This window comes from Pagrus major, chromosome 9, assembly GCF_040436345.1.
Source record: "Pagrus major chromosome 9, Pma_NU_1.0".
NCBI lineage: Eukaryota > Metazoa > Chordata > Actinopteri > Spariformes > Sparidae > Pagrus > Pagrus major.
In genome coordinates, this window is record NC_133223.1 from 3846445 (window position 1) to 3873301 (window position 26857).

Below are 26857 nucleotides of genomic sequence, written 5' to 3' on the forward strand. Positions count from 1 at the left end.
TTAACGATATAATATCTTTATATTCCCCAGCCCTAGTACAGCTACTGTAGCCACATTTATATCATCATAGACTCAGCCATGAGTACAACCATAGCCTGAGCAGTAACCATCTACACAGCCATAGCTTCAACCAGCACTGTCGGCCAGGCAGAGCAGCTGTGCGCACAGTCCTGTATACTGACGAAGCTTGGTCTTTTTGAAAGGAGCAATGAGCAATGAACGATATGCATCATGTTAAGTGTCACATCAGCTCTCCTGGTTATTGGTAGAGCATTTTCCTAATCTGGCAGTATATTTTAACTGGGATGGACCTACACACTAACTGTTTCTATGAATCGGTAGGAATACAAAAGTAGTTAGTACTTTTCTACCACTCCACACTTAAGTTATCCACAATGGTGTGCCTCTCCATCATAGCATATGTGACTTTATATGGCAAAATTGAAGGCAAATGAACCCATCCTTGTTCACAGTTCTCATTTTTCATGACTTATTACAAGATACTTAGTCTGATATAGCATATTTTACTCCTTTTTAAAGGTTTGTGGATACAGAGTTTGTTGCTATTGAGTGACATGCATGCACAGTGAGTGTGCGTCAGAGCCGGCAGTGTATTTGGAGTGGTGGAGGAGAGATATGCCAGTTTATGCCAGCTCTTCCAGGAAGAGGCATAATCTGGTGGATGTGTGTTTTTCGGGAGTTTCTCAGGAGTTGCCTAGTTTAGCAGCTCTGTTTTTCTGGGATTTCTGGGTTGAGTTGTTGTCGTTGTTGTGACTATGAACAGGATTGGAACTGAACTGTGCATTCAACACTTGTTTAAGTCTATCACACACTCAAACCCACACCAACATTGCTTTGCTTGCTTGATTTAATACACCTATTAAAAGTTTTCAATTAACTTGTCTTGTCTGTTTTTGCAGAGCTAGTTTTTGAGTATGTCTATAATTATGTGTCAGACAAGACTCTGACTGGCACTCTCTCAAACAGCTACACATTTTTTTAGGATGATCAATTCTTTTCACATAGAGCTATTCAAATCATCTAGTGAAAATTCCAGTATTTTTCTATTTCACAATATATATACATTGCAGAAAAGAAAAATACTGCATTTTCGTTTCTTTCCCAATATTGTGCACCCCTAGGTGCGTAGGACTTTAATGGATGGGCTGGTGTCTTTATTGTGGATATAACATTGTCTTAGCAATATATGCAGAGATATTTGCCTCAGTTTAGATTGCCTACAGTTCCTGCTCATAAGCTGGACCTAACTTGTCCAATCAGCTGTGATATGATGGCATCCAGCCTGTATTCTCCTTGCTCTCTGTGTGGATGAATAGGCCCATTTTGTTTGATGTTTCACTGTTTGGAGTGCCCATTAAACAGAGGTGCTGAGAGTTCGATTGTGATCAGAACTGACAGCTCTGGGCTCCTCGGGATTACAGATCTCCACAGTGAAGTGAGGGCGTGAGGTCCCACCCTCTGTTAGATAATGGTGCGAAGCAGACTTTTCTTTGTAGCAGTAATGATGTGAATAGCTGAGTTTGGAGGCCAGAAGCAGGGCTTTATTGGCCATGGTGTGCTTGATCAAATAGGTCTCTAATAGATGTGTCAGCATAAAAATATTGGTGATGGAAATGCATTGATTTATACTCAGTGAGTTTGTGTGACTGATTGGCTGAATTACAAGGTAAATTACAAGGTGAAAGTTATTGTCTTTTACTTATTTTTATTTTATTGTTTCTTTTTTTTTTCAAAGCACAAAATTTAAAAAAAAAAAAAAAACTAGGTTTGCGACATTTGTGCCATCTGTTTTATAAAATGGAGTGTTGATAATGAATTGAGGAGTTTCACAGCCTGAGGAATGAAGCTGCTCTGTAGTCTGGTGATATGGCACCAGACTACCTTTTGTATCTTTTTCCAGATTGCAGCAGGGTGAACAGACTGTGGCTGGGGTGGGTTTTTGTCTTTTAGTATCCTTTTGGCTCTGTACAGACATCTCACTTCACTGATGTCACTGACACTCTGTAGATGGATAGTAGGGATGTTCTGGGCAGTTTTAATCACCTGCTGTAGAACCTTCCTGTCCAGGGCCATGCAGAAACTATGAATGTTGTTGCAGTTTTGTAACTCTACTCTCTCTAATAATATATAATGGTTTTTTTTATGTTATGTGGTTATACGCTTGAATGAAAAAAGTGAATGTAGAAACTTGGAAAAAAGAAAATTTGTTTGAACTGCCTTTCTGTATACACTAGTGTGTGACATTACGTTACATGCTACATGTTGATCTATTGATTGGTCTCATCTGGCTTTTTTGTTGTTGTTGTTATGTTAGAAAAACGTCAGTGCCGCTGGTTTTAACAATTTTCCAACGCTTTTTTTTTTCAGAATGCTGCCTTTTTATATGGCCTTGGTATGGTTTACTTCCATTACAACGCATTTCAGTGGTAAGTACTTTATTAATAACAATCTTCCATTGCATGCATGGCATGACCCATTTTCTTTAATGATTATTGTTTTTCCTGTAGATTTAAAAACATGGTGTCTGAACAAAGCTTCATACTTTCTTCGAGAAATACTGACATTTTGGAAATACATTTGTTCCTTTCCTTGAGTAGGATGACAACATTGATATCATCATTGCATCTCTATGTTCATTACGGTTCAGAATGAGTTTAGCCTTTTTTAGCTGTTTCTCACAATTTACAGTGTTTTTTCTAACAGTCTCTTTCTAGTTACTCTAAAGCTGCCATAGTTGCTTGCACTAAGGAGGTTATGTTTTCGATTATGTCCGTCTGATCTTTGGTTGGTTTGTCAGCAGGATTGCACAAAAACTACTCATCGGATTTCCACAAAACTTGGATTGAGGATGGGCCTTGGCCCAGAATAGATGTACCCCATTACTATTACTTTTGGTGCAGATCTGGATAAAGGGACAGATCCAGGAATTTTTCTCACTTTCTTTAATTTTGCGAGATAATTTCTCAGGGCTTTAAGAACCCACCTCCATTCAGTTTTTCTTCCTGTTAAACGATCAATGTTCTCTCTTGAAATGAGAGTGGGTGTGTGGTTAATTTTCATTCATAGCCCATTACCATCGCAACCAGACTGCCGTTCTAACAAGATCAACATCAGTAGCATGGAAAGCATTAGCATGGAAAAGCAATAGCATACATATTAGCAGTGATAGTGCTACCCGTACTCAAACAAGATCTTCTTGTGTATTGAGGAGCTGCAGAGTTTATTCAAGGTCAAACTGTAACCTGTACTCTACATTTACTGCCACCAGACATGCTAAACTTTCCCAACTGCTCCGGTCACTAACACTGTCAACTCTGAAAGCTACCAATAGAGCTATCGCTCCTTTCCTTGCTCGATCACTCACACACAGCCCTGTTTCTTAATGGAGCCACGCTCCTCTAAATTAACCAAGCTTGGAGGATGACATATGACTCCGAGATTCTACTGTAGTCATACGTCATTATTCCATTTTAGAACCAGCTTAAAATGTTTTATTTATATTTATTTATTTATTTATTATTTATATATATTTTAACTTTGCCAATTTTTTGACAAATAACCTAATTTTGTGCTCAAACGGTGTGGCTCCCTGACATTGTCAAGAAAGGAGGGGGGCTTTAATGCATGGATCGTGATGAAAAAAAATTTGGTGCATTTAGTTGGCTGCTATCTATGAGAACAATTTGATGAAGTTAATAAAAATCTGGAACTAGCGGATTTAAATATGTTTTCATTAGGGATGTAACGGTTCACGTATTCGTCCCGAACCGCATATGATGATGGGTGAAATTGTAACTGCTCTGATCCACACTCCAACCCAGTAAGTGCACCTAAAAGCTGTGTTCCAACCACCATTAAACAACAAAAGAAGAAGACACGATAAATGAAACCCAAGAAAAAGACACTGTGATGCACTATGGCTAAGTCACAAGAGACAGCAGAGCTAGAGGACCCACCTGCTACTATCAAATCAGTTGTGTGTTAAAGTATCTGACAGCAAGTGGTGGATAGGACAAGGACGGTGTGTCGCTGTTGTTCTACAGTTGTATGCAAGTGGAAACACGTCAAACTGGCAAACGCATATTAGAAGGCATCACCAAGATGCTAACATTTTTAGGCCATATCACGTTACACAATCTATACCTCAATATTTTGAAATCTCCTCAAAAGCACTTCATTAATGCTTGGACGGGGTGACAAAATCAAACATCACAATGTTTTTGATCAAATAGGCCCTACTTTGATATCGATTTTGCTACAATATTGTATTGAAATTACTATTGGTAATTTCACAAAATACTAACATCATGAGATCTGATAAATAATTATTAGTAACGTGGATATAGTGGCTAATTGGTTTAAGACAAGTATTAGACACCACTCTGGTAAGTTCAGAAAATGAACTCACTTTACTTTGTTGCAGCCCTTAAAACCAGGAAAAATAACACTGCAATATCTTGATATAACGATACCCAAAATCTAAGACCGTATATAGTATATTGCGATAACAATATATATTGTATATATATTGCCCAGCTGTCCCTACTGGAGCGGGGGAGTGGTGAAGCAGGGGATTCCTTTATTAGTCCCGCAAACAGGGAAATTTGTGCGTCACGCAAGCTAGAACCGTCACTGTGCCCAGCCCTAGTTCCAATTATTGGTTATAGGTCACCTTGATCACTAATGAGTATCGGTCGACCCCTACTCCTGAATCAAATGCTTCATGGCACTTGATGCTGACTCCCAGCAGAGAGTAGGAAAAAACAAATAAAAAACCAGTCAGGTCCTTGGAGAACAAACAGAAATAGAACCGCTACTGTGTGTCCACATTAGGGTTGGATACCAAACGCTGTACTACCAGCCAAATTACATCGGTACTACAGAGTGCCAAATTTCCATACCTGAGAGCGTAGACAGAGAGTGAGATGTCTCCCCAAAACGCAGCCACTGGTTGGGCCAGAAAACCAACATACTGTTTAGTATACTAAAACAGTATGCTCTTTAGTATTGTCTGAAACCTAGTTATGAATTGCGTACTTTCTACGAGGAAATATTACAATATGCATTCTTTGATTCCCGAATCGATTTTATATAACACAGGCTTTGGCCATTAGCTCGATGCTAACACATAATGGGCATTTATGCGTAGAGGTTAGCCTGGAAACTGCAGTAGAAGTATATTTACAAACAATTCTCATATCAGTTAATATAAAACAATGTTTACTCATCTTTGCCGGCATGTACAGTATCTAATATGCTCTGGAGACAAACTTATAACTGCTGACTTCATATTATTAACTCAATATGCTACTGGGTAGCATAAACACTGAGCCGCTACGGCAAGCTCAAAGCGTCAAAACTCAAATTCAAAATTCCTATTGGGTTTAAAAATACAGCCACCACTGGTGGAGATGTTGCGTGCCAGGAGAGGGCAGCTGCAGCATATACTGTATACAGTAGCCTATATGTATATCTTGATGTTTTCTATTATATTTGTTGTGATAGCACTGGCTTGATGAGCAATATAGCAGTTAACATCATAAAGTATATATTTTATTTATTGTACATTTCATTTTCCACCTTTTGTGAGGTCTAGGGTTTGAAAGGACAGTTCAATTTTATATGTGAAGGATGTTAATTTAAAGGCTCGCATTCATGCTGTGTGCGGTTTTATATTTTCATCTCATTTTATTTATTATTTTCAGGCTGCAGGAACAGGTAAATGTAGCAGTGCACCTCAAAAATGATTTTATTTACCAGTTTTATATGCAGTATAGCAACAATGCTGCTGAAATGAGACTGAATCAGACTCAATGATATATTGTCTCTTGAAGTGTATGTTTTATCTTTTTCCGATGGTTCCCCTGGTTAGAAGTGAAATTAAACTTTTGTTTTCACATAGAGAGTGAAGTACCAGAAAAGGGTCCTGTTGGGTGCTAGTATCGAATTGTAAATGTGGATGGTACCCAACCCTAGTCCACACTCTGATATAGGGCTGGGAGATAAAACGATCTCGATAATTTTCATGATAAAATTTTCCACGATAACAATGATAAAATTATGACATTTATTTTTGATATAGTTATTTTTGAGTCCGTTTTCCTTTACCTAGAAAACACTGCATCAGTAGCCAATCGCACAGCAGAGAAACAAATGCATATGGTTGATACATGTTTCTGGGCCCTCCCACTCACAACAACTCAGAATGATGGTGACCACCTGTGTGTCTAGCCGACATAAGACAATGAGCAGTCCGACTAGCGAAACAGAGTGCGAGGAAACTGACAAAGACGAAGAAATTGTACCGAAGAAAGGTCATACCACTTTGGTTATTTGGAAAAAGTTCGGCTACCTGAAGTCTGACAAAGCACAGACCACCATTAGGTGCAAAATGTGTCGGCAACCAGTCCTCAGCAGAACTGGAAACACCACCAACCTCTTCCATCATCTCAAAAGGTACCGTCCCAAACAGTACTCTGAAAGTATGAGTTAGCACTATCATGCTAGCTTCAGCCTCCCCTCAAGTAGCCAACAGCCCATCCTCGCTGCTTCTACTAGTCAAACTTCAGTTCGACAACCAACAGTTGCTGCTGCTTTTTCAGCCATTACCCCATATGAAAAGAAACTGAAGTGACACAAAGAACCAGCGCAGTTACATACTGTATCGCTAAAGATATGATGCCTATAAGCACGGTTGAAAAATCAGCTCTACGCAGAGTGTAGGGTAAAGTTAGAGGAGCAGCTCAGAGATGTCACCGCTGATCTGTGGTCTGGTTGCACGTCCGGACCACATCAGGTCTTACAGAACAAGAGGCATTAAAGCTGAACTGAACAACTACCTGCAAGCTCAAGAATGTGCAATATTCAAAGAATACAGTAGCATAATCATCCTCAACAGTGACCTTTTTATTTTATTTTCTTTAATCAATGTTCAGTTCAGTATACTACCTCTAAAATGCTTGAGACACATTTGAAACAAGCAATTTGTTGTACACATTCATCATTTTATTTATTCAGTGTTTAACATAAAGCCATTTGGTTGGTTGGTTCTGTTGAATGTTTGTCACCTGTTGTGTTTTATAAACCAGAATTAACCTTCTGGTTTGTTTTGGGTTCTGTCCCAATATATATATATATATATATATATATATATATATATATATATTACACTCTTAAAACTGTCAATTCAACATTACTATTGTTAAATACACTGTATATTGTGGTAATTATCAACATCGATCAATATAAAAAAAACATATCATGATAACAGTTTTGGCCATATCGCCCAGCCCTACTCTGATACATTCTTCACCTCTGCTGGCTTGTATGATCTTTCTCCTCTGATACCAACTGCTGCCCCTCTAACTCATCCATGACCTTCAAGGTCTCTAATGTTATTGCCCTAACAAGTTTGAATGTCCCCATCTCTGAGGCATGGGGAATGTGTTAGTGGGGGAAGGGAGGGTGCCATGTTGGGCTCTCGAGGATGGATTACGTCACCCTGAGCCCATGGCCCAAAGGAATGCTGAGCTGTCAAATGGTGAATGTTACTTCACAGGGCTGAAGTGGTACTCACCCAGAGAGACTAGAATAAATGGAACAAATTTAGTCTGTACGAGTTTGTGATATATATTATTAAAATGAATATGTTCCATGGTCATTGCAAAATCCAACGAAAACAAACTTCAGCCCAAGAAAATAAATATAGATAAATAAATATAATAAAATGGCTTCCATATAATTGAGTGAATTGTACGATTTGCCTGATCTATTAGGAAAATCTTTAAAGGATAGTAGTAGTTCTTTGCTCATCTTTTGGCTGAAGTGTGCCTTACGCTGTGTGTCACGACCTATTCTCTAGAAGAGCTGAGCTCTCAAAGCATTCACTTTAGTTTCTGTTAGTAAGGGAGGAGAGGGCAGAGCACAGAGGGAAGGGATGGAGGGAGGGACCAGATAAACCAAGAGGAGGAGGGAATGGGGGCAATGAGTTCAGTGTGAGTGTGGCACCCAGTCAGCAGTGAGCTCACTGCTCTGCCGTTTGATACAGGAGAAGGGCTTCATGCTGAGATTGCACTTGCCATTGTTGTCATAGCTACACAGTGAGTGGGTTCAATTGGAAACTGGTGTTTGGTTTTAATATGCTCTTGTCTCTGTAGTAGTACTAGTTTATTTTGGGAGTAGAAATGTATATTGCTATTCTTTTTTAAAAAAAAAAAAACTTTATTAAAAGGTAAACAGAACAGTTGCACACACAACAATTGTAAACAAAAATAAAGCTATATAAAAGACATGAAACAGGGATAAAACAAATGCGCATATGCATGTGTGTGTGTGTGTGTGTGTGTGTATATATATATATATATATATATATATATATGTATGTGTGTGTGTGTGTGTGTGTGTGTGTGTGTGTATATGTATGTATGTATGTGTATGTATGTATGTATATATATGTATGTATATGTGTATATGTATATATATATATATATGTGTGTATATATATATGTGTATATATATGTATATGTATGTATGTATATGTATATGTATATATGTATATATATATGTATATATGTGTATATATATATATATCTCATATATCATAAAATAAGAGGGAAAAATAGAATTAAAAAAAAAATAGATGACACCAACAGACACACCATCAGCCACATTAAAACCACCTGTGTAATATTGTGTGTTCCTCTTGTAAAGCCAAAACAGCTCTGACCTGTCAAGGCATGGTCTTAAGACCTCTGGGGGTGTCCTTTGTCCACCAAAGGAAGAAAATGTATATCATGGCAGTCTATAGTTCCAATGATTTCTACAGCTATGCTACTACAAAGTAGTAGCATGGCCTCTTAACTTCTTTTACCATTTCAAAGCAGTTACAGGTCCCAAAATCAACTGTGCAAACAACTGTAAGTATAAAGTGCATGGCACAGTTGTGTCACTGCCACAGTCGAGAAGAAAACGCAAACTATCACCTGCTGCTGAGAGAAAATTGGTCAGGATGGTCAAGAGTCAACCACAAACCACCAAAAAGCAAGTCTGCAATGAATTAGAAGCTGCTGGAAGACAGGTGACAGTGTCCACAGTCAAGTATGTTTTGCTGCCAGTGGATCTGGTGCTCTAAAGAAAGTAAATGGAATTAAAACTGCAAGCAATGATGAACGGGCCCTCGCAGTCCACGCGCGTCCGGGCGTGGCGCTTATCCGGCCCCATTGCCCTATTATTTTGTATGTGTGCCTTAACTGTCTGTGTGTTAATCGGACTGTATTTGGTCAAGATATGCTAGACTGTCTGTTTGACCACAATGTGCAGGAAATTGTTGTTTTTATATTTTGGGCGTTCTTTGGACTATCACAATTCTTTTAATAACTTTTTGTCAGGAGGGCCCACAGATGCTGTGTGCAAAGTTTGGTGCAAATTGGTGAAATTGCCTGGGAGGAGTTTGAAAAAGTAGGTTTGCGACATTTCACGAATTTGAGAAAAAAAACGTTAGGCGGAAATGGGCGTGGCCTATATCAGGAGATTCAGCAGAATTCACTGAATGTGTGGATATAAGGTTTTTGAATGTGCAACAAAGTATATGGAAGTTATTAGCCAAAACGCACTTTCCTTGATAATAGCGCCACCTAGTGGTGGAAATTCACAACGACAACAGATTATACAATTTTTCGCCAGGTGTGACGTATATTCCAAGTTTAGTGAGTTTTGGGGTATGTTGCAGCCGCCAAAGAGCCACCGAAAGTCGTGGAAGAAAAAGAATTCCGCCTACAGACACAATAGGGCCTCGCACTGTCAGTGCTCGGGCCCTAATAATAAAGGAGGATTATCTCCAAATTCTTCAGGAAAACCTAAAACCATCAGCCAGAAGTTTGGGTCTTGGGTGTAGTTGGGTGTTCCAACAGGACAATGATCGCACATCACAAATGTTAAAGGAATGGATCCAATAAGGCTAGAATTGAGGTTTTGGAATGGCCTTCCCAAGTAATGACTTGAACCCCATCGAAAAACATCAACAACGTGGATCGTGCTGAAGAAACGAGTCAGTGCCAGGAAAGCCAACACATTTAGTTGAACTTCACTGATTCTGTCAAGAGGAGTGGTTAAAAATTCAGCCAGAAGCCTGTAGATGGCTATCAGAAGTACCTAATTGAGGTTAAAATGGCCAAAAGACATTTAACCAAATATTAGAATTACTGTGTATATCTTTGACCCAGCAGATTTGATCATATTTTCAGAAGACTTATAATAATTGCGTTACTGAACCAAACTTCATGAAGGTTTTTTGTGACAAAGTAGTTTGTGTTCCACTCATTCCATCACAGAAAAATGAGAGCTGTAGAAATCATTGGAACTGAAAACTGCCATGAAAATAAAACAAATAAGACTCAAGGTCTCTCCAGAGTATTTTGATATTTCATAGTCAAAAACAGTGAGAGATTGTTTCTATACTTTGATTACAAAGGGTACAAGACATATCAACCTCTGTAAACTTATCAGCAAGACAGTTAAAATATACCAATATATTTATGTCAAAATTTGAAATGTACTTCCTTAGCCTTTTTTGAAATACAGTATCTGTAAGGTAAAGGCCAAGCCCTTCTCCAGTTTATGTTCTCATGCTCAGATCTCCAGAAAAACTTTCCCCCAGGGCAAATATGCTTGTGGTTATATTTTATATACATGAATCCATCCAACATCAGTATAGGTTGTAACATTTTAATCATACCATAACTTAAAGGAATAGTTCACTCTAGAACGAAATTCAGTCATTATTGACTCACCCTCATGCTGATGAGAAGTCCGGTGTAGTTTCTTATTCCTCAAAGTGCAGCTGGAGACCTGCGGGGGTACCCTCCTGCAGCAAAAATCCATATAACGAGCGTCACTTGTGCCCGAGATGAAAAGGTCCATAAAACTACACAAAAACTTTGTAATATTCCTCCATACTGCTCGTCCACTGCAATCCAAGTGTCCTGAAGTGGCGACATCCAGAGTTTACTCGAAACGACATCAATTACTACATTTTTCTAGCCTAAACAGTCACTATACTATATTTGCCTGGAGGCACGCTCCCGCGTTCACGCGAGTCTCCCTCACAGCCGATTGCACTACAGAAGCCGCGCCAGACAAGATCAACGAGACTCTCGATAGATACATAGATACATACATCCTGCTGTGAGCGACCGAGCGACACACAAACACAAGAGGGATCTGCCTGCACTAGTGATTTGAAACTTTGAAACTCACAGCTGGATGTAAATACCGGTGTGTATCTATCACGAGCGCCCGCACCGAGAGAGGCGCCAGGTGGAGGGGCTAACTGGCAGAGATTAGAGATGGTGAAACGCTGTTTTTGTTGTTTTTTTTTTTTTTGTTTTTTTTTTTAAAAAGCGACCAACTCCTCCTTTTGGCTTTCAGCCATGGCTCTCTCCATGCGGCTACCGCTACACACATAAACAAGGAGGCGGCTAAGAAAGCGCGTCACTGCCCATAATTCGCTATGATTGGTCGGTCAGGTTGACGACGTAATACGTTTGGTGCGTCGGTGCATCAGCATAGAACTGCAATTTATAGAATGTGCCCTAGACGATCCCTACGATCTCTGCACTTTGGCAGATCGTCTACACATTCTAATCCTTCATGATCTAATATCGTCATATCGCACACCCCTAGTCAACTCAGATAAATTATCAAAGAAAAACACCACTCTGTATTATTTTCATGTTTGGAAAGATAAGTGTGGACTCTGTGATACAGTGGTGAGTCTGTTTCTGCTTCCGTTCATAGTAGTTAACATCTAGCTATTTAGTTTTAGAGTGTGAATGACTGACAGCTGGTCATGGTGGACAGGATGAGGAAGTTCAAGTTAAACCTTTAAGCACATCATAGCGTTGTTACAAGCTTATCATCTTAAAAGCCTTGAATCAAGACCTCAGGGATTTGGGACTGTGAAGTAGTTGTCCATTTAGACTGGGAAGCACAATTTGGCGCAGGCAGCAAAAGTTTGCTCTTAATCTGGTTTTAGACATCGTCTTTCCTTTTTGTCTGTGGATCAATTTTTAATATTTCAGATGAGCAGTGGCTTCCATCTGCTAGAGGTCTTTGTCAGTACCTTTTTATAAAGTCAGCCAAAGTTATGTAGTTAATAAATGCATTTTTACATTTATTCTGTCACCGTGGACCGTTCAATCAGTTTTAGTGCAACAGCAGTCCCTAGACTCATAAATGATTCCAGTCAGTATTCTGCTAGAACAAATCCAGATTAATTTTGGAGGAAAATAGTACTGGTATTGGATCAGTAGTACTTGTGCTCAATATATGGAGAGAAAAACTTTCATCAGCACATCCCTAGTCTTATTGCTACTGCTGTACAGCAGCACCAATCCCCTTGTCCTGCATGGTGAACCAGGTCAACCGCGGTTGCTGTAAAGTTAGCCATCTACCACCTACCTAATTTGCATATTGAGACTGAACTGCAATGCAAGCAAAATTGAAATAACACTTACATACAAGGTGTACATGCAAAGGCTCAAGATCAGATGCCATCATCTCGCTACAGTATCCAGATACAGATCACATGTGAATATCAGGTTTAAATGGGGTGAAAGGCTCCTGAGCACAAATGACATTTCCCAATTAATAGTTCATGGTATTATTTTTTATTAGATATTAACATGTACAGTATAAGAAAAGTAAACTGCTCAGTCTCAACTTTTCTCAAGATGTAAGCAGCTGAGCTGTAATTTTTCTGAACTTATTGGCTTTTTTAAATGAAGTAAAAACAGAATCCCTCTAGCTATGAAGACAATATCATTGCAGTATTATGTTGTATTTTTCTCTTTTGTTAAGGTCCAAATGCACTGAAAGTGTCTGATGCGTGTGTTTTTGAAGTACACCCATTGCTTAGAATGGCCAAACATGCATTAAAAGCATTATGAGGTGTGTCAAACTGCCATGACGGCTGAAGTCCGACCTTGTTTTTATTTTGGAGCATCAAATCAGGACACAGGGACCACAGCTGCATTTCTGCAGCCGTGGTACCCGTTTGGAGAGAGCTGAAGGAAAAAAAAAAACTGAGGAGGAAGAGAGAGATCACAGCTGAGGTGTTGCGCACCGCTGTGCCCTGTGTGGACACACTGCTGTGAGATCTCTCATCAGTAATGACCAAATTCAGCTATTGTGAAATACTTACCACAGTTCTGTAATACTGAGGTAAATCTAACAATTTTCTATTGTGAGTGTGAGGAGGCAGGAGGAAGGGAGAGAGTCAGAGCGACAGAGGTGGGGTTTTTGTTTGACACGCTGCATGTGTTTATATATGTGCATGCACGCGTGCATGTGTTGGGGGATTCTTGGGCACAGCTGAGGTCACTATAGAGGAATATGAGTTCTACATATAAAGAGCAACTTATGCCCAAAATGTCATGCTGATTCTGTGGTGTTGGCTTTTAAGATCTGATGCCTGCAGTGTGCCATAGGAGCAATGAGGCATGTCAGTTATTGCTTTCAGTGTATATGGGTCTTTACAATGTCACCCACCCTTAATTAAGACTAAATATTGTAATTGTAATATTGCAAGAACAGGTAGGCCCCATTTACTCTCGTATTCCAGATGTAATTCAGTCAACCTTTGCTTGTGCTCGACCACACATGTGCATCTCTGTTAGCCCGTTAACAGATCTGATTGGGTGCGTCTTACAATTCATGTGCTAATGTGTGTTGGCCCTACTTTAGCTCTGATGTTGGTGGTAATGCACCTGAAGCTGTTTTAATTACAAAAACACCAGAAAAGGGGAAACTTAACATTAACAACTTTCCATCAGTTAACACAACTGCAGAAATAAGATAAAGAATAACCTCGCGTAAGACAATACTTCAGTCAAAAACAAAATACTCAAAACAAAAAAGTAGAGGTGGTTTCAAATGAGCTCAAGTGTTACAGGTTTTAAGCTAAACAGGTGGAAATAATTAATAAATCCAACAAATTAGAGTAACATTTCTGCTACGTCTCACATGTACTTACCTCTCCGGGTAGCTGGAGAATATTTGTGTGGTCAGCAAGCCGTTTGTGATGGAGGGGATAGATGGACCGGTGCCACAGAAATATTTCAGAATCTTCATATTTTTTGTAGACTTCATGCTGTGTTGCCAGCCAGTGACAACTATAGTAACAGCATAAGAGGACACGCTATTGAAGTCAGCAGTTCATTCAGTATGTCATTTGCAAAGCGACAGTCTTTAGCTCGGAGCCCTGCATTGAGAATTACTATTTTGGCAGCGCTTAGAGAAACTTTCTTGTATGTTTATCTGATCAGCTCAGCTGATTGGCCTTTATAGAGACCACTGATCAAGCGATTTCTACCACCGCACAGTAAACACTGTCATATCGCCCAACCCTAGTCATACCTAAATCACAATATTATCGATGTTGAGTTATTGAGTCATATTTTGATACTCGAGTTTGCACTATTTCACATCTCTGGTGGAAACTTGTTAAACTACTACTGATTCCTGCTGATTAAAAGGCAGCTAATTTGGTGGTGAGGAGAATGAGTCCAGGGGGATGTCATTACTATAACTCTATTTTCAGATTTCCTATTAGTCTTGGTCCAAATATTTTTATAAATTTCAGTTTGTATTAAACATACTCTGTTTCTGTGTTTATTTTTCAGGGCAATCAAGGCGTTCCAGGAGGTGCTTTACATTGACCCCAGTTTTTCACGAGCTAAAGAGATTCATCTGAGACTGGGGCTCATGTTTAAAGTCAACACTGACTACGAGTCAAGCTTAAAGGTAAATCTAAATTATGTTTATTTTGCCATGGTCGGGTTGGATTTTACATTCATCTTGCATCTTTTAAATTGCAATGGCAAGAATGCAGTTATTTATTCTTTGCAGTGATACGTTGATTATAAAATATTTGCAACTGTACTGATCTGTTAAAATAATATATTTGGATTGAATTTGCTTTGGCTTCAGCAACAAGCAATGTGAAAAGTGAACTGAGAAAAAATGCAGTAATTTGGGATATAACTGCAGCTTGCTCATATTCTTTATCAACAGAATACAAAGACACATCAGTTTCATTCCATTAGTGGCTGCTAATTTAGCCAATGAGAGAAGGGCAAATGAGATTGCACTGTAGATTTGTAAATTGATGAGTTTAAAAATTGTAATACCTTCCTCAAATAGTCACCGTCACATTTTTACTTTAGTATCCACAAAAATTAAAGGATTGCAAAATATAATTTTCTTAGAATATTCATCGTAGATGGACACACTGAGAGAAAGTGCAGTAACATGCTGTAATTGTGAACAGATACCAAAAGAAATGCATTTATTAATATGGCTATTTGTATTATTTCAAAATAATGTTTTCATAGTTAATACGGCAGACTTAGTTTAGCAAAATCTAAAATTTTCCTGCCATCACAGAATGTTTATAGATTTGCCTCTTTTCATGCTTCAAACTGTGTTAATTGAATGATAACAACATTAACGCAGTGGAATCATTTTCCATTCATGCCTGTCTGTATTATGCACCTGATGTGTAGTCATAGAGGCCCCCTTTCTGCCTAAATAGACGTGACCTCTCTAGTCCTCAGATTAACAAAGGCAGGTGGATCATCTGTCCCATGAGCTAAACCCTGTCTTCTAACTCCTGACATCTGTGAGCCATAGATGTCCAGACCGCAGGCAGTACCGAAGGGCTTTCTGACTGGAGCCTATGGATCTATTGTTGTCTGGGAGTCCTCGTTTCCTTCAGGGACAGACTGTTACATGATCCTGGGTTTTGTCCCACTCTAGACATTCTGTCACTGGAGTTTTCATTATGCATTTTAATGCATTAGCAGAGCATTGTTTTAAATTTACACTTAAGAGGCTTTGCGATTAATGGATAATTCCTGTTAATTCTCTAATTCTGGTACTTTTTCAGAGTAGTGTCTTACTATAAAGCAAGGCACGTCTGTCTGAATGTCATCTGCATATCTCGTTCAACTGTTCATCCTGTCTACTTAACACTTGGCAGTTGTGCTACTGAGGACACAAGGTGCAGTGTTAAACTTTATTAATCTTGAACAAACTCCAAACAATGCTCTGTGCAGCTGTGGGGGCGTGACCTCAGTGTTCTAGTTTCATGGCTCTGCAGACTGAAGCTGGGCTCACGTGATCTCATTGGGTAGCAGTCGGGAAAAAAAATGGAGATTAGCTTAGATTTGCTATAGAAATCCATTGCAGTGAAAAAAAAACAAAATTAAAGATTAAGTTTCTGTCAACATAGTATGCTAGCTAACGTTAGCCTCAAGGGATAGAATGAAGAATTACTGTTGCTTGGCAGCATCGTCAGCTCAATCAATGCTCACCATGGTGGTTATGTCTGTGCAAGCGGCTAATACGTCTGAATGTCATAACTTCACTATGACATTCACTGCCACTAGCCCGAAGAAAGCAGCATGTGAACACACACTGCTCACTTAACTCAGATGCTTCAAATGTTTTTGAATCATATTTTAGTGTACTGTTTATCTGTTAAACAAGAATGTTTATGACCAGACAGCCACTTTGGCTGCTTTGTAACTTCCTTGGATGTAGTGTTCAGGACAGATTATTATAGGTGTGGGGTGGGCACTAGGCAAATATCTGTTCACGGTGGAGCTTTAATTCTACTGTGATGCTGACTAGTTTAACAGGTAATAATGCATCATGTTGTATTTTTGAACAGCATGTTTTAAACTGGCACTGCGCTAGTGTTATTATAATAAAGTTTTAATGCTCTGACACAATGTCATCAAGCAATGTCAGTATTATTACAAGGTGGATTCCATTTAACAAGTGTTCTTGATAACTTTCTCAACCCTTTAACAAATCCAAGGTTGCGTATTGTGTAGGGGATGATGTACTGTATACACATTTATGTGTCTTGATGCTTCTGGTGCTACAGTATTGAGTTAAGTAGGCTGCACGTGCTGCACGTCCTCACTCTGTCTTAGTCGCACCCCTCCCTCTTAGTCCTGGCTCATTGCCAGCAACACACACGCGCACACACACATACTGACAGAATCTCATACACCACACACACACACACACAACTGCCCCAGTTATCTACAGGGAGTGGTAGTAGGGAGATTGAATAAAGGTAGGAGAGAGAAGGGAAATGGAAAGGGAAAACAGGAAATTGTTAGAAAAGACAGTGTGCCTCAGATGATGTGTGTGGAGAGGAAGGGAATGTAGAGATTTTTATGAAGGATGCCTGTTTCATGGGGCCTTCTCTTCATCCATCCTCCTTCCCCTTGGAGCACATGGGATAGAGGAAGAGATTGAGAGGCATCAAGTGATGGAAAGTTGATGCAGAATATATTGTAACCTAATTGGGGGCTGCGACTGCACTTTTGGATATAACTGCACCTTGCTCATATTCTTTATCAACAGAATGTATACACACATTAACTTTGTTCCATTAGTGGCTGCTGATTTAGCCAATGAGAGAAGGGGAAATGAGATTGCACTGTCGATCTGTAAGGTAATGAGTTGGCTGTCTCTGTAGAGCGTGTAGCCATAGAGAGGAGCTCTGAGCTGAGAAAGGAGGTGAGATAGAGGGAGGGGGGAGACGTGGTGTGTGCTGCCTGTTCCAGCTTTGAGGTATTGTGTGTCATCTCTCTGCACTCTCCACTGCAGCCGTCTGCTGAATAGTAATCAGTGACACCAGGATAGAAGAGGGGGAAGGAGGGGAAGAGAGGGAGCGAGAGAGAAAGAATGAAAGCAGAGAGATGGAGAGAGAGAGAGTGAGGAAGGCGAGACATGGGGAGGGAGGTGGAATGCCAAGCTGACAATCCTGCTGCATTATCTGCCTGGTGGTAGAGCAAGTGTGAAAGAGAAGGAAAGGAAGGCTAGAGGAGACAGAGGGAGAGATCTACAGGAGGATGCAGTGGGGTTCCAAGAGGAGTGTGATGTGCCAGCGATCTAGGTAACGCATTTGTGTGTGTGTGTGTGTGTGTGTGTGGGGGGGGGGGGGGGGGGGGGGGGGGTGCATTCTCTAACATTAAGGCATCTGGCTGTTATGAGTGTGTCTAATGTTTGGTGGCTCATAGCCCTGCTGAAAGGAGTTTATTCTAAGCAGCGTCCTGTGTTTCTCTTGCATGCGCACGTGTGAGTGTGTGAAGCTCCACCGGCCCAGGGTGAATGGAAAGAATGATCCAGCTGGACAGCTCTTGATTTTTATCAGTCTGACATTGACCGTCTGTGTAGCTCCTGCTGCAAGGCTACAGGTTTCTTCTTAAAGAGTGTGTGTGTGTGTGGTTACAACTATTTTTGGCCCAGTCTAGACAACGCATACTGATATTTTACTCTAAGGTTACAGCCTTTCTTTTTTTCTTCTAAGAAATCCAGAACAGCTGACCTGTGGAGTAGGGCAACAGTACAGTCTGTTCTCTAACTGTGTGCTAGTTTCTTGTATGCAGTTCCTGGTTTCAGGAGGCTCCCGTCTTCAAGAGCTGTTCCCTGACTCACATAAGAGACAATGGTGGCACCTTTATAAATGCATGAAACTGTGTGACTGCATTTGGTCATTGTGCAGCTTAGTAACTGCAATGAGAACCCCCCTCAACAGATATTCCAACCAGCAGGGGAAAGGCACCTAAGTTTTCTGCTAAGTTCTTATACCCGTTGGTTCAATTCCCCGCACCTGCTGTCTACATGTCGAAGTGTCCTTGGACAAGATACTGAACTCCAAATTGCTTCCGGTGGCTCATCAGTATGCAAGTGGGTATTAATGAGCATTGCTCCTGATGAGCAGGTGGCACCTTGCATTGTAGCCTCTGTCACCAGTGTATGAATGTGTGTGAATGGGTAAATGCTGACTCGTGCTGTAAAGTGCTTTGAGTGGTTGCAAACACTAGAAAGATACTATAGAAGTACAGTCCATTTACAGTCTACAGTGCACACGACTTCAGTAAAACATGGGGTGAGAATAGTGGTGGCTAACCAACATGTCAACATATAAGGGAAGTGATGGTTATCTGGAAGTCCTAAGCTGGAAAGCCAGAGAAGAGAGAGCCCATGGAGTTGTCTCTGTAGCTGTGTGATGTACTCGTAGGCTAATCTGTTCAATGACCCTGGATGGTGAAACTGGTCAGTACCGTGCCACGCCTTGGCAACCAGGCTAAGCCTCTGCAGACATCTGCTTTACCCAGCAATGCTGTCTTAAATTCAGATGAATGGGATTAAATGCCATTATAAGAACTGGATATCATGCTCATTTTGAGGACTTCTGTAGGGGCAGGAGGAAAGGGGCAGGGCTGAAACAAGAGTGATCCAGAGACAAGAATATCTATGGTTCAGCTCCTCCAGCTATCAGTGTCCTCTCATCTACTGTCAACACGGGTTCATTCATGTTTTTTTCTCCCTGATTTCCTTAAAAGCTTAAGGGCTTATAAGCAAATCCAGTGCTTTATGTTGAGACTTCATTCAATCATTGCCAGTAATGATGTGATGTTTATTTCTATACTGCTTTAATCTAAACGTTGATGTACTGGTATATCTGTTGCTAATGAAATACCTCCTTTCTTCTTTGCAGCATTTTCAGCTGGCTTTGATCGACTCCAATCTCTGCACTTTGTCCAAAGCTGAAAGTAAGTAGTATTGTTATAATTAGCCTCATTTAAGCCAGCCTTAGGCTGCTGTGTAATGTAGTATTTGACCATTATTTGATATGTGATGTACCAGCTTGTCAATGGTAGATGGCACACTTTGAAAGGGCACAGGAATATTTCTACAGAGCAATTTTTCCTCTCTGCTGCCGTTTCCCTGCTGACTCTGCCCAAGACTGGGGTTGCCTAGGAGACAGCACATGTAGAGAGAACTGGAAGTGCTTGCAAGCGCATTGCACACACACACACACACACACACACACACACACACACACACACACACACACACACACACAGTGATTTCAGATTACATGTACACTCTGGGGAAACTGTCCTACTCCCCCTCCCATCTGTGCTCCATACTGTTTGCAATCTGTACCCACTGAGGTTGATAAGGTGAATCTGTAATATATGGCAATAATATCACCAAGTAAAACCTAATTCTTCTTTCCTCTGATTGTTTCCACAGTTCAGTTCCACATTGCTCATTTGCATGAGATCCAGGTAAGCAATAATTTATCATTTCTGTTTCACAGTTGAGGCAGGTTAATATTATAACTTGTTGTACAAACAGTTGTATAGATGGTTCTGGCAGTTAAAATGGGTTGTACATTTTTTAGAGCTCAAACAATTAGTTGAGTAATTGATTAGTTGATTAAAAAATGTTTGTGATAATTGATCAATTGCTTTTCATTTTTTAAGCCAAAATGTCAAATATTTGCTGCTTCCAGCCTCCTAAATGCAAGGATTTGCTGCTTTTCTTTGTCATTTATGACAGTAAATGAAGAGTCTTTGGTTTTTGGACTGTTGGTTAAACGAAAGAAGCAATTTGAAACCGTCTATTTGAGCTCTGGGAAATTGTGATGAGCATTTTTCCAAATTTCTGACATTTTATAGACCGAACAATCAATTAATAATTGCAAAAATAATTGGCAGATTAAACAACAGCTCTCTTGATTCATCTTTAAAATTCTCAAGATCCTGTGGTTGATTGCTAGACGGAATTAAAGAAGTTGCTGAGAAATTATTCATCTTGCCTCGACACACACACACGCTCCCAAACACACAGGCTCTCACGCATGTTGGCTTCTCCATATTGACCAAGCAATAAGTGGTTGGTCACTCTCTTGACTTGTCACTGAATTAGGTCACTGCTCTCGCCCTTTTTTTCCAATAATAATATAACATATAATAATATTGTATATAATAATATAATATTGTGATAATTTTGACAGATAATGCCACTGTGATGTGATTCAGGAATAGTGGGGATGATCAGTTTTGCCTTACAATTTTCATTTTCACTGAAAAACTATAAAAAGTACTGCATTAGAATGCTGCTATGTCACACTTTCTACCTTTTATCATCATAATATTTTATAACGTAGTATCATGGATATTGCACTTAGCCATGTTGTTATTTCTATTATATTTGGATTAATTGTGCAGGCATTATGTTGATCGAATAAAAGCTTGTATTTAGGTGAATATGTGACTTACTTTGTCACCACGTTGTTTGGTGGTGGTTGACTAATGGAAACTGACAGTTCTATTATGATAGTTCTGCCAATTATTAAGCATTATGAAATTCATTTAGATTTTTATGTCAGATAAAATAGCTTTGTTAGCAAGCCTAGCATGCCCACCATTGGCAAACAGTATTAGCAAGTGTTTTCAGGCCACATTGAACACAAGTCTCACAGCTTGTTGGCTCTTGCATGCTTCTGATGTTTAAGTGCTTCTGTGATGTTACTACATCAGCCTGCCAACTGAAGCTGTCGTTATAGAGTGGATGCCACATCGGCATCCCTGAAAACAGGCATACTGCTCTTGAGCTTACTGACTGAAGTACACAGTGTAAGAGCCACAACTGTGAATGAAACTCAACTAGTGGAAATACGGTTATGTATTATATGGTTGTAAATCCTGCACCGATTGAGGTTGAAAGGATTCCATTGGTACACCTCAGACACAGTTACTGTTAACATTTTAAAAACAGTCCAAAGTTGTAGTGCAAGGTGTGTCACTGCCCAATGTGATTGGCTGCCTAATGTGAGTGGTGCATGCTCAAGCACGGACGTATGCACATAGACACTGCATTTGCAGGTACATCAATGTAGCTGCCATATCAGACAAGACACGCCTGTAAACAAATACAAGTGAGCGGCAGAGCTGCAGTTTTCCTGGGTAAAGGGCACTTTAAAGTTTTGATTTTCTCAACTGATTTCAATGAGTCGTTTTTATATTTAAGGGTCCACGACCTATGTGTCTCCAGTTCATAGTTGCGACTATTAGGTAATCATTGCTAGATTCTCATGAGAGAAGTGTATCTGAACGTCAGGCTTACATGAACTAAATTAGTAAAAGATGGAAACTAAGTCATTGTCATAAGGCATTGTAAAAACTCATGTTTGTCAAGCATCACTTTGACTTATTTCCCTATGTTAATTGTTGTTGAGACGTCCCTATATAATATAATTTAATGTCCAAAAAAGTCAATGAAGTTTACTGAAATGCTTGGATTATAAGTGCAGGCTAATACAGTATAAAGTGAAATATATTGGGTCATAGTGGTAGTAGTAGTAGTAGTAGTACAATAAACACGTATAGTGTAGTTATAGCATAATTAAATACATGATATACATCATAATATAAAATGATGAACACAACTGTTTTAATCATGCGTACACTATTATCATTATTATTATTATGATTTATACTGTGCTATTTTACCATATCATGTAAATATATACCTGAATTTCCCCACTGGGGAATAAAGTCTCGTCTCATTTCATTTAATCTCACCTCATCATATTATTGTCTTTATCCATAATGATCTGTCCTTGAGTTTCTTTGTGTCCTCATTGCTATAAAAATATAGAAAGCTGACTGACTGCCAGTATCTTACCATTTATTTTGTATTTGCCTTTTCTTTTTGATGGGCTATCAGTACTTACAGATGCAGTATTTTGAATTTGCTATGTTATGACCTGAAGAACAAGAAAGCATAAATAATATGGATATGAAAAAGCACTTTCCATAATGTAAAAAAACTTTCTGCATATTTAATGTCAGTCAAATTTTATAATATAGAGAGTTAGGGAGATGTGGGTTATAACAATTCCTAATGCCAAAATTATTTTTCACCACAGAAGTAGGCTAATTTAGTCAGCCTATAAAGTAGATACACAGTCCTCTTAAGCGTTTAGTCATGATAAAAGCTTAACTGTTAACACAAAACCCTGTCCAATATGGCAGCAACATTGACGTATCACAGCCACAAGCTGAATCAGTCAGTGCACCATCAACGTGTATATGTCAATGTGTGCAAGTATGCCCACCATCTTGGACAGCTAGCGACAGCAACACGACTTGGACAAACAATATGCAGAACTGCAGTTCAAGCAGAAATTTGTTAAGTTAGTTTGTTATCATGATTACACTTGCTAATAATAATTATTTTGGATTGCGGTGTGTGGTTACCTGGTCTAGCATAGCATATTTTTCAATGTATAAATTGTACTTCTCATGCTTTAACAAGCTTTTGTCTGAAGGGGGTTTTGTTTTGTCTTTATTTATTACATTGTTCATAGAAATATATAATAATCATATTTTCAAATGACAACAAACGGAACAAAAAAAAGGGTAGCACAAAGAAAATATTGTACAAGCAACCAACACATAGGCTATATTATCAAATTTGTAAAAGGGAGATAAAAAAAAAAAGAAACATACATTTATCTTTATTAGACAGAATTTTCCAAGTGTTTGAGAGGTCTTAAAATGATTTTTTGGTTTGTTGTTATCTTAGACATTAGCAAATGTAATCATAACCTAACTGAACAAATTTCCACTTCTAATGCAGTTCTGATATGTGGCTTGTTTAAGTTTTGTTGCTATATACAGCTATCCAAGATGGCAGACATACTTGCACACCCGCCACTCGGATCAGGAGCTGACAAAGTGTATTTAACTGCAGGCAACTATAGCAGTAATACTATTGCAAGCTTTGGGTCCTTCACCCACAGTGGCATGTTGACTTTCTCCATATTTTCACCTACCTAACTACAAGCTGCATCTGTTATTCCAATTACTCATCACTGAGCTAGTGTGTCTCTCTCATAGGTGGAAAATAGAGCTCAATACTAAGTTCATCCTACATAGATTTTTTAAATGGCAAACTGTTACTTTTGATAATCAGGAGCATTGATTGCAAAATAATCGAAATCGTAGTATGACTAAGTGCAATATCCAAATTGCAAGAACTGCAATTATTAAGGTAAAATGTGTCACAAAACAGTGTTTTAACAAAGTTTTGTAGTGCTGCACGGATGCTCTGGCTTACAAAGCTTGTTCTCCAGATGGAATAAAACATGTTTGTTTGGCAGAGACTGGGAGAAATGCCACAGCATCATGCTTTTACTTAATTTTTCAAAATTGTGCTGTAAAATGAAATCATCCATAATTATAAATCATGAATTATATTGAAATCACAATATCTGTCAAAATAATCGCAATGTCACTTTTTGACCATATCGTGCAGCCCCTCTGCTTTTACTGCACAGCTGGTGTAGACAAGGTGTTAAACAATAGATTTATATAGCGGAACTAGATACCAGATTTAAAGATGGCGCCCATTCAACCAATAAGAATTGCTCGCCTAGTGCATACGGCAAAAAAAGTTTTCTGGCCTCACATTTACTTCCTGTTTAAGTGGTCCATTGAATATGTGCAGTAGAGTTTCCCCTGCTGGCCCCGCCTGCAAGTTCCCGCTTGGCCAATACACTTTACATTGTGATGACGTCACATATTTTTTGAAATTGCGTTTCTCAGCTTGAGGACATTTTTACAAATATAAAACCTCCATGGATCAAAAATTCCTGATAGAGTCACAATCAACCTTGTTTGCAGTTCATGTTTACAGTTTAAGAGACCTCTCCTTCGTAATGGTGATCTATGGGGAAAATGTTTTCATTAGGTGAAGAGAACCTATCACCACAGAAAAGGGCTGCAAGTCTTTCAGCAATTAACATCCCCACTGCGCCGGTGATTTTTGTGTGTTTTTCTGAGCTGGTAGGCTACATTAGTTTGAGGCATCAGAGAAAGACTATGATCCTATCCTACTCAGCACCACATTCAGTGTCATTACGTCATTTGCATACTAAACGTGATTGACCATTAGCTCACACTGAGGGGTATTCTCCAGTTTAGGGCTGCACGTACGTATTTTATTATTTTTTTTCTCGATTAATCTAACTATTTCTTTATTACTCGATTGATATAACAATGAATTTACCCAAAATAACATTTTAAAACTTGTCATTTATATTTCAATATTTTATTCAATCATCTTCAATCATCAACAAACAAATATGACAAAGTATGCACTGCAGGGCATTATTCCCCATCAAAAAATAGTCTTGACTGGTAATCTGTGTAATCCTAATATATATTTCGTTTGGGTGGGGACAAAAAGTAACTAGTAGTAGTAGTAACCAGTATGCTTAACCTACTGTGGCAGAGGCATGACCAGAGATCATAACCAGAGTACAACGGGCATGTTATTTAGCATGAATAAATACTACAGAGGGAACACAACCGATATTTCTTTGTGTAGTATTAAGTTTCACTTTCACTTCGGTCTTGTCCCCTAGTTTAAAACACAGCAATGATCTGCCTCATCCTGGTTATTTACGGTTATTTTTAATCCATCGATGAGGACAAACAATCACTAGTAGGACCGGCATGCCAGTAGCATAACAATGTAGCAGCTTCGCCTTTCGGCAAACTGATCAGTTGGGGTTCCCAACACGTCACACACATGGACCATGGAGTGACACTGCCACACCAACCTGCAGTGTTTAACCGCACCACCTGATCCAATGTGAATCCAGCTGCCCCGGGATGCTTTCACTTCAAGTGCTCGAGCATGGCGGTAGTACTGCTTACATCCGACGCGTCAACGCACATTACTTAAAATCAATGTAATTATGTAATTGATTAGTCAACACGTCGTACCAGCCTGGCAATTTGGAGGGTTAGGGTTAGGGGGGGACCTGGGATCCTTTTAATTGTCTGTTTCACAAACATATTGTAGTGGACAGTTTCGATGTAATACAGTATTGTTCGTTACCAGCTGGCCGTTTTAGTGTTTCCTGTTTCAAAATGGACAACAAGCCAAAACCAAGCACCACCTGACTTGTAGTACGTCACCCATCATGGGGAGTGTTTAGTGCTGGTTGTTACTCTGGCAGTTGTAAGTTTTCAACCTTATGAGCAAAAGGGAATCCCACAGCATTTTTCAGTTTTCTCTGGTCACATACCATCAGTTCCAAAAAAAAATTATCTTTCTACCGCAAGTGTCATCTTTATAGGACTGAAATACATCTTTAAACACAAAATACCACCCGTCTGGGAATCAACGATGAAGAACAAAAGATAGAAATTCAGAATCTTACAAATCTGTCAGGAGTAAACCCTCTTCCTACACAAATCATTAAAGGTTATCTGAAACAGAAAATAAACACAACATCTCAGACACTGTCAGAGTTTCCTCAGGTACCAGTCAGTTGATATTCTTCGTTTACACAGGATAAGTGTCTGGAAGTGCAGCTGCAGGCTACCGGTTAGCTAGCTGTGTGGCCCTTAAAGTAGTAGGTGGGGGTAGAGAAGAAAATTGGAATTGAATGGAAATCATGAGACCCCTACTCCAAAGTGTCCCAATATGAAAAAATACCAGAAACGGCAGGGATTCTTTGCCTCCACCTTGTCCATTTTTCCTTATATTGAAACGTCTTGTCACTACTTTTCACTTAGTACTTTTATTGTTGCACTGGGTTCTACACTTACTGGAAAGTTTGACATTGAGGAGAGTTACAGTCTGCTGCTAAACAGCATTTCACAAAACAATTAGTGTGTCCACATCAAACCCAAAACACAGTTGAAAGCGGATTTTCTGTGCCAGTAGATTTCAGCTCTTTATTTCAGTGATCCTTGAGTTAAGTGCTATGAATTGATCACAGGAGTCAAACAGCTATTCAGATATTATGTCCTGTTTGTTGTCTGGCCTGGGCCAGGCTTGATGACAACCATTAGTCCAAGCAGGAAGGAACCACTAAGAGCCTTTCTCATTTATGTGCCCCAAGTGTCAGTGTTTAAACCCCGAGGTGTCTTTATTGTGAGCA

General features: G+C 39.4%; 1 protein-coding gene across 1 annotated transcript in view; it reads left to right on the forward strand.

Annotated features, from left to right (window-relative positions):
• Positions 1–26857, forward strand: part of kdm6a (lysine (K)-specific demethylase 6A) — a 60790-nt gene that overhangs the window by 14971 nt on the left and 18962 nt on the right. The window contains exons 5-8 of the mRNA XM_073473006.1: positions 2389–2447; positions 14700–14820; positions 19601–19655; positions 20143–20177. Coding sequence (XP_073329107.1) covers positions 2389–2447; positions 14700–14820; positions 19601–19655; positions 20143–20177 — 270 coding nt within the window. The remainder of the gene's footprint in view (positions 1–2388; positions 2448–14699; positions 14821–19600; positions 19656–20142; positions 20178–26857) is intronic.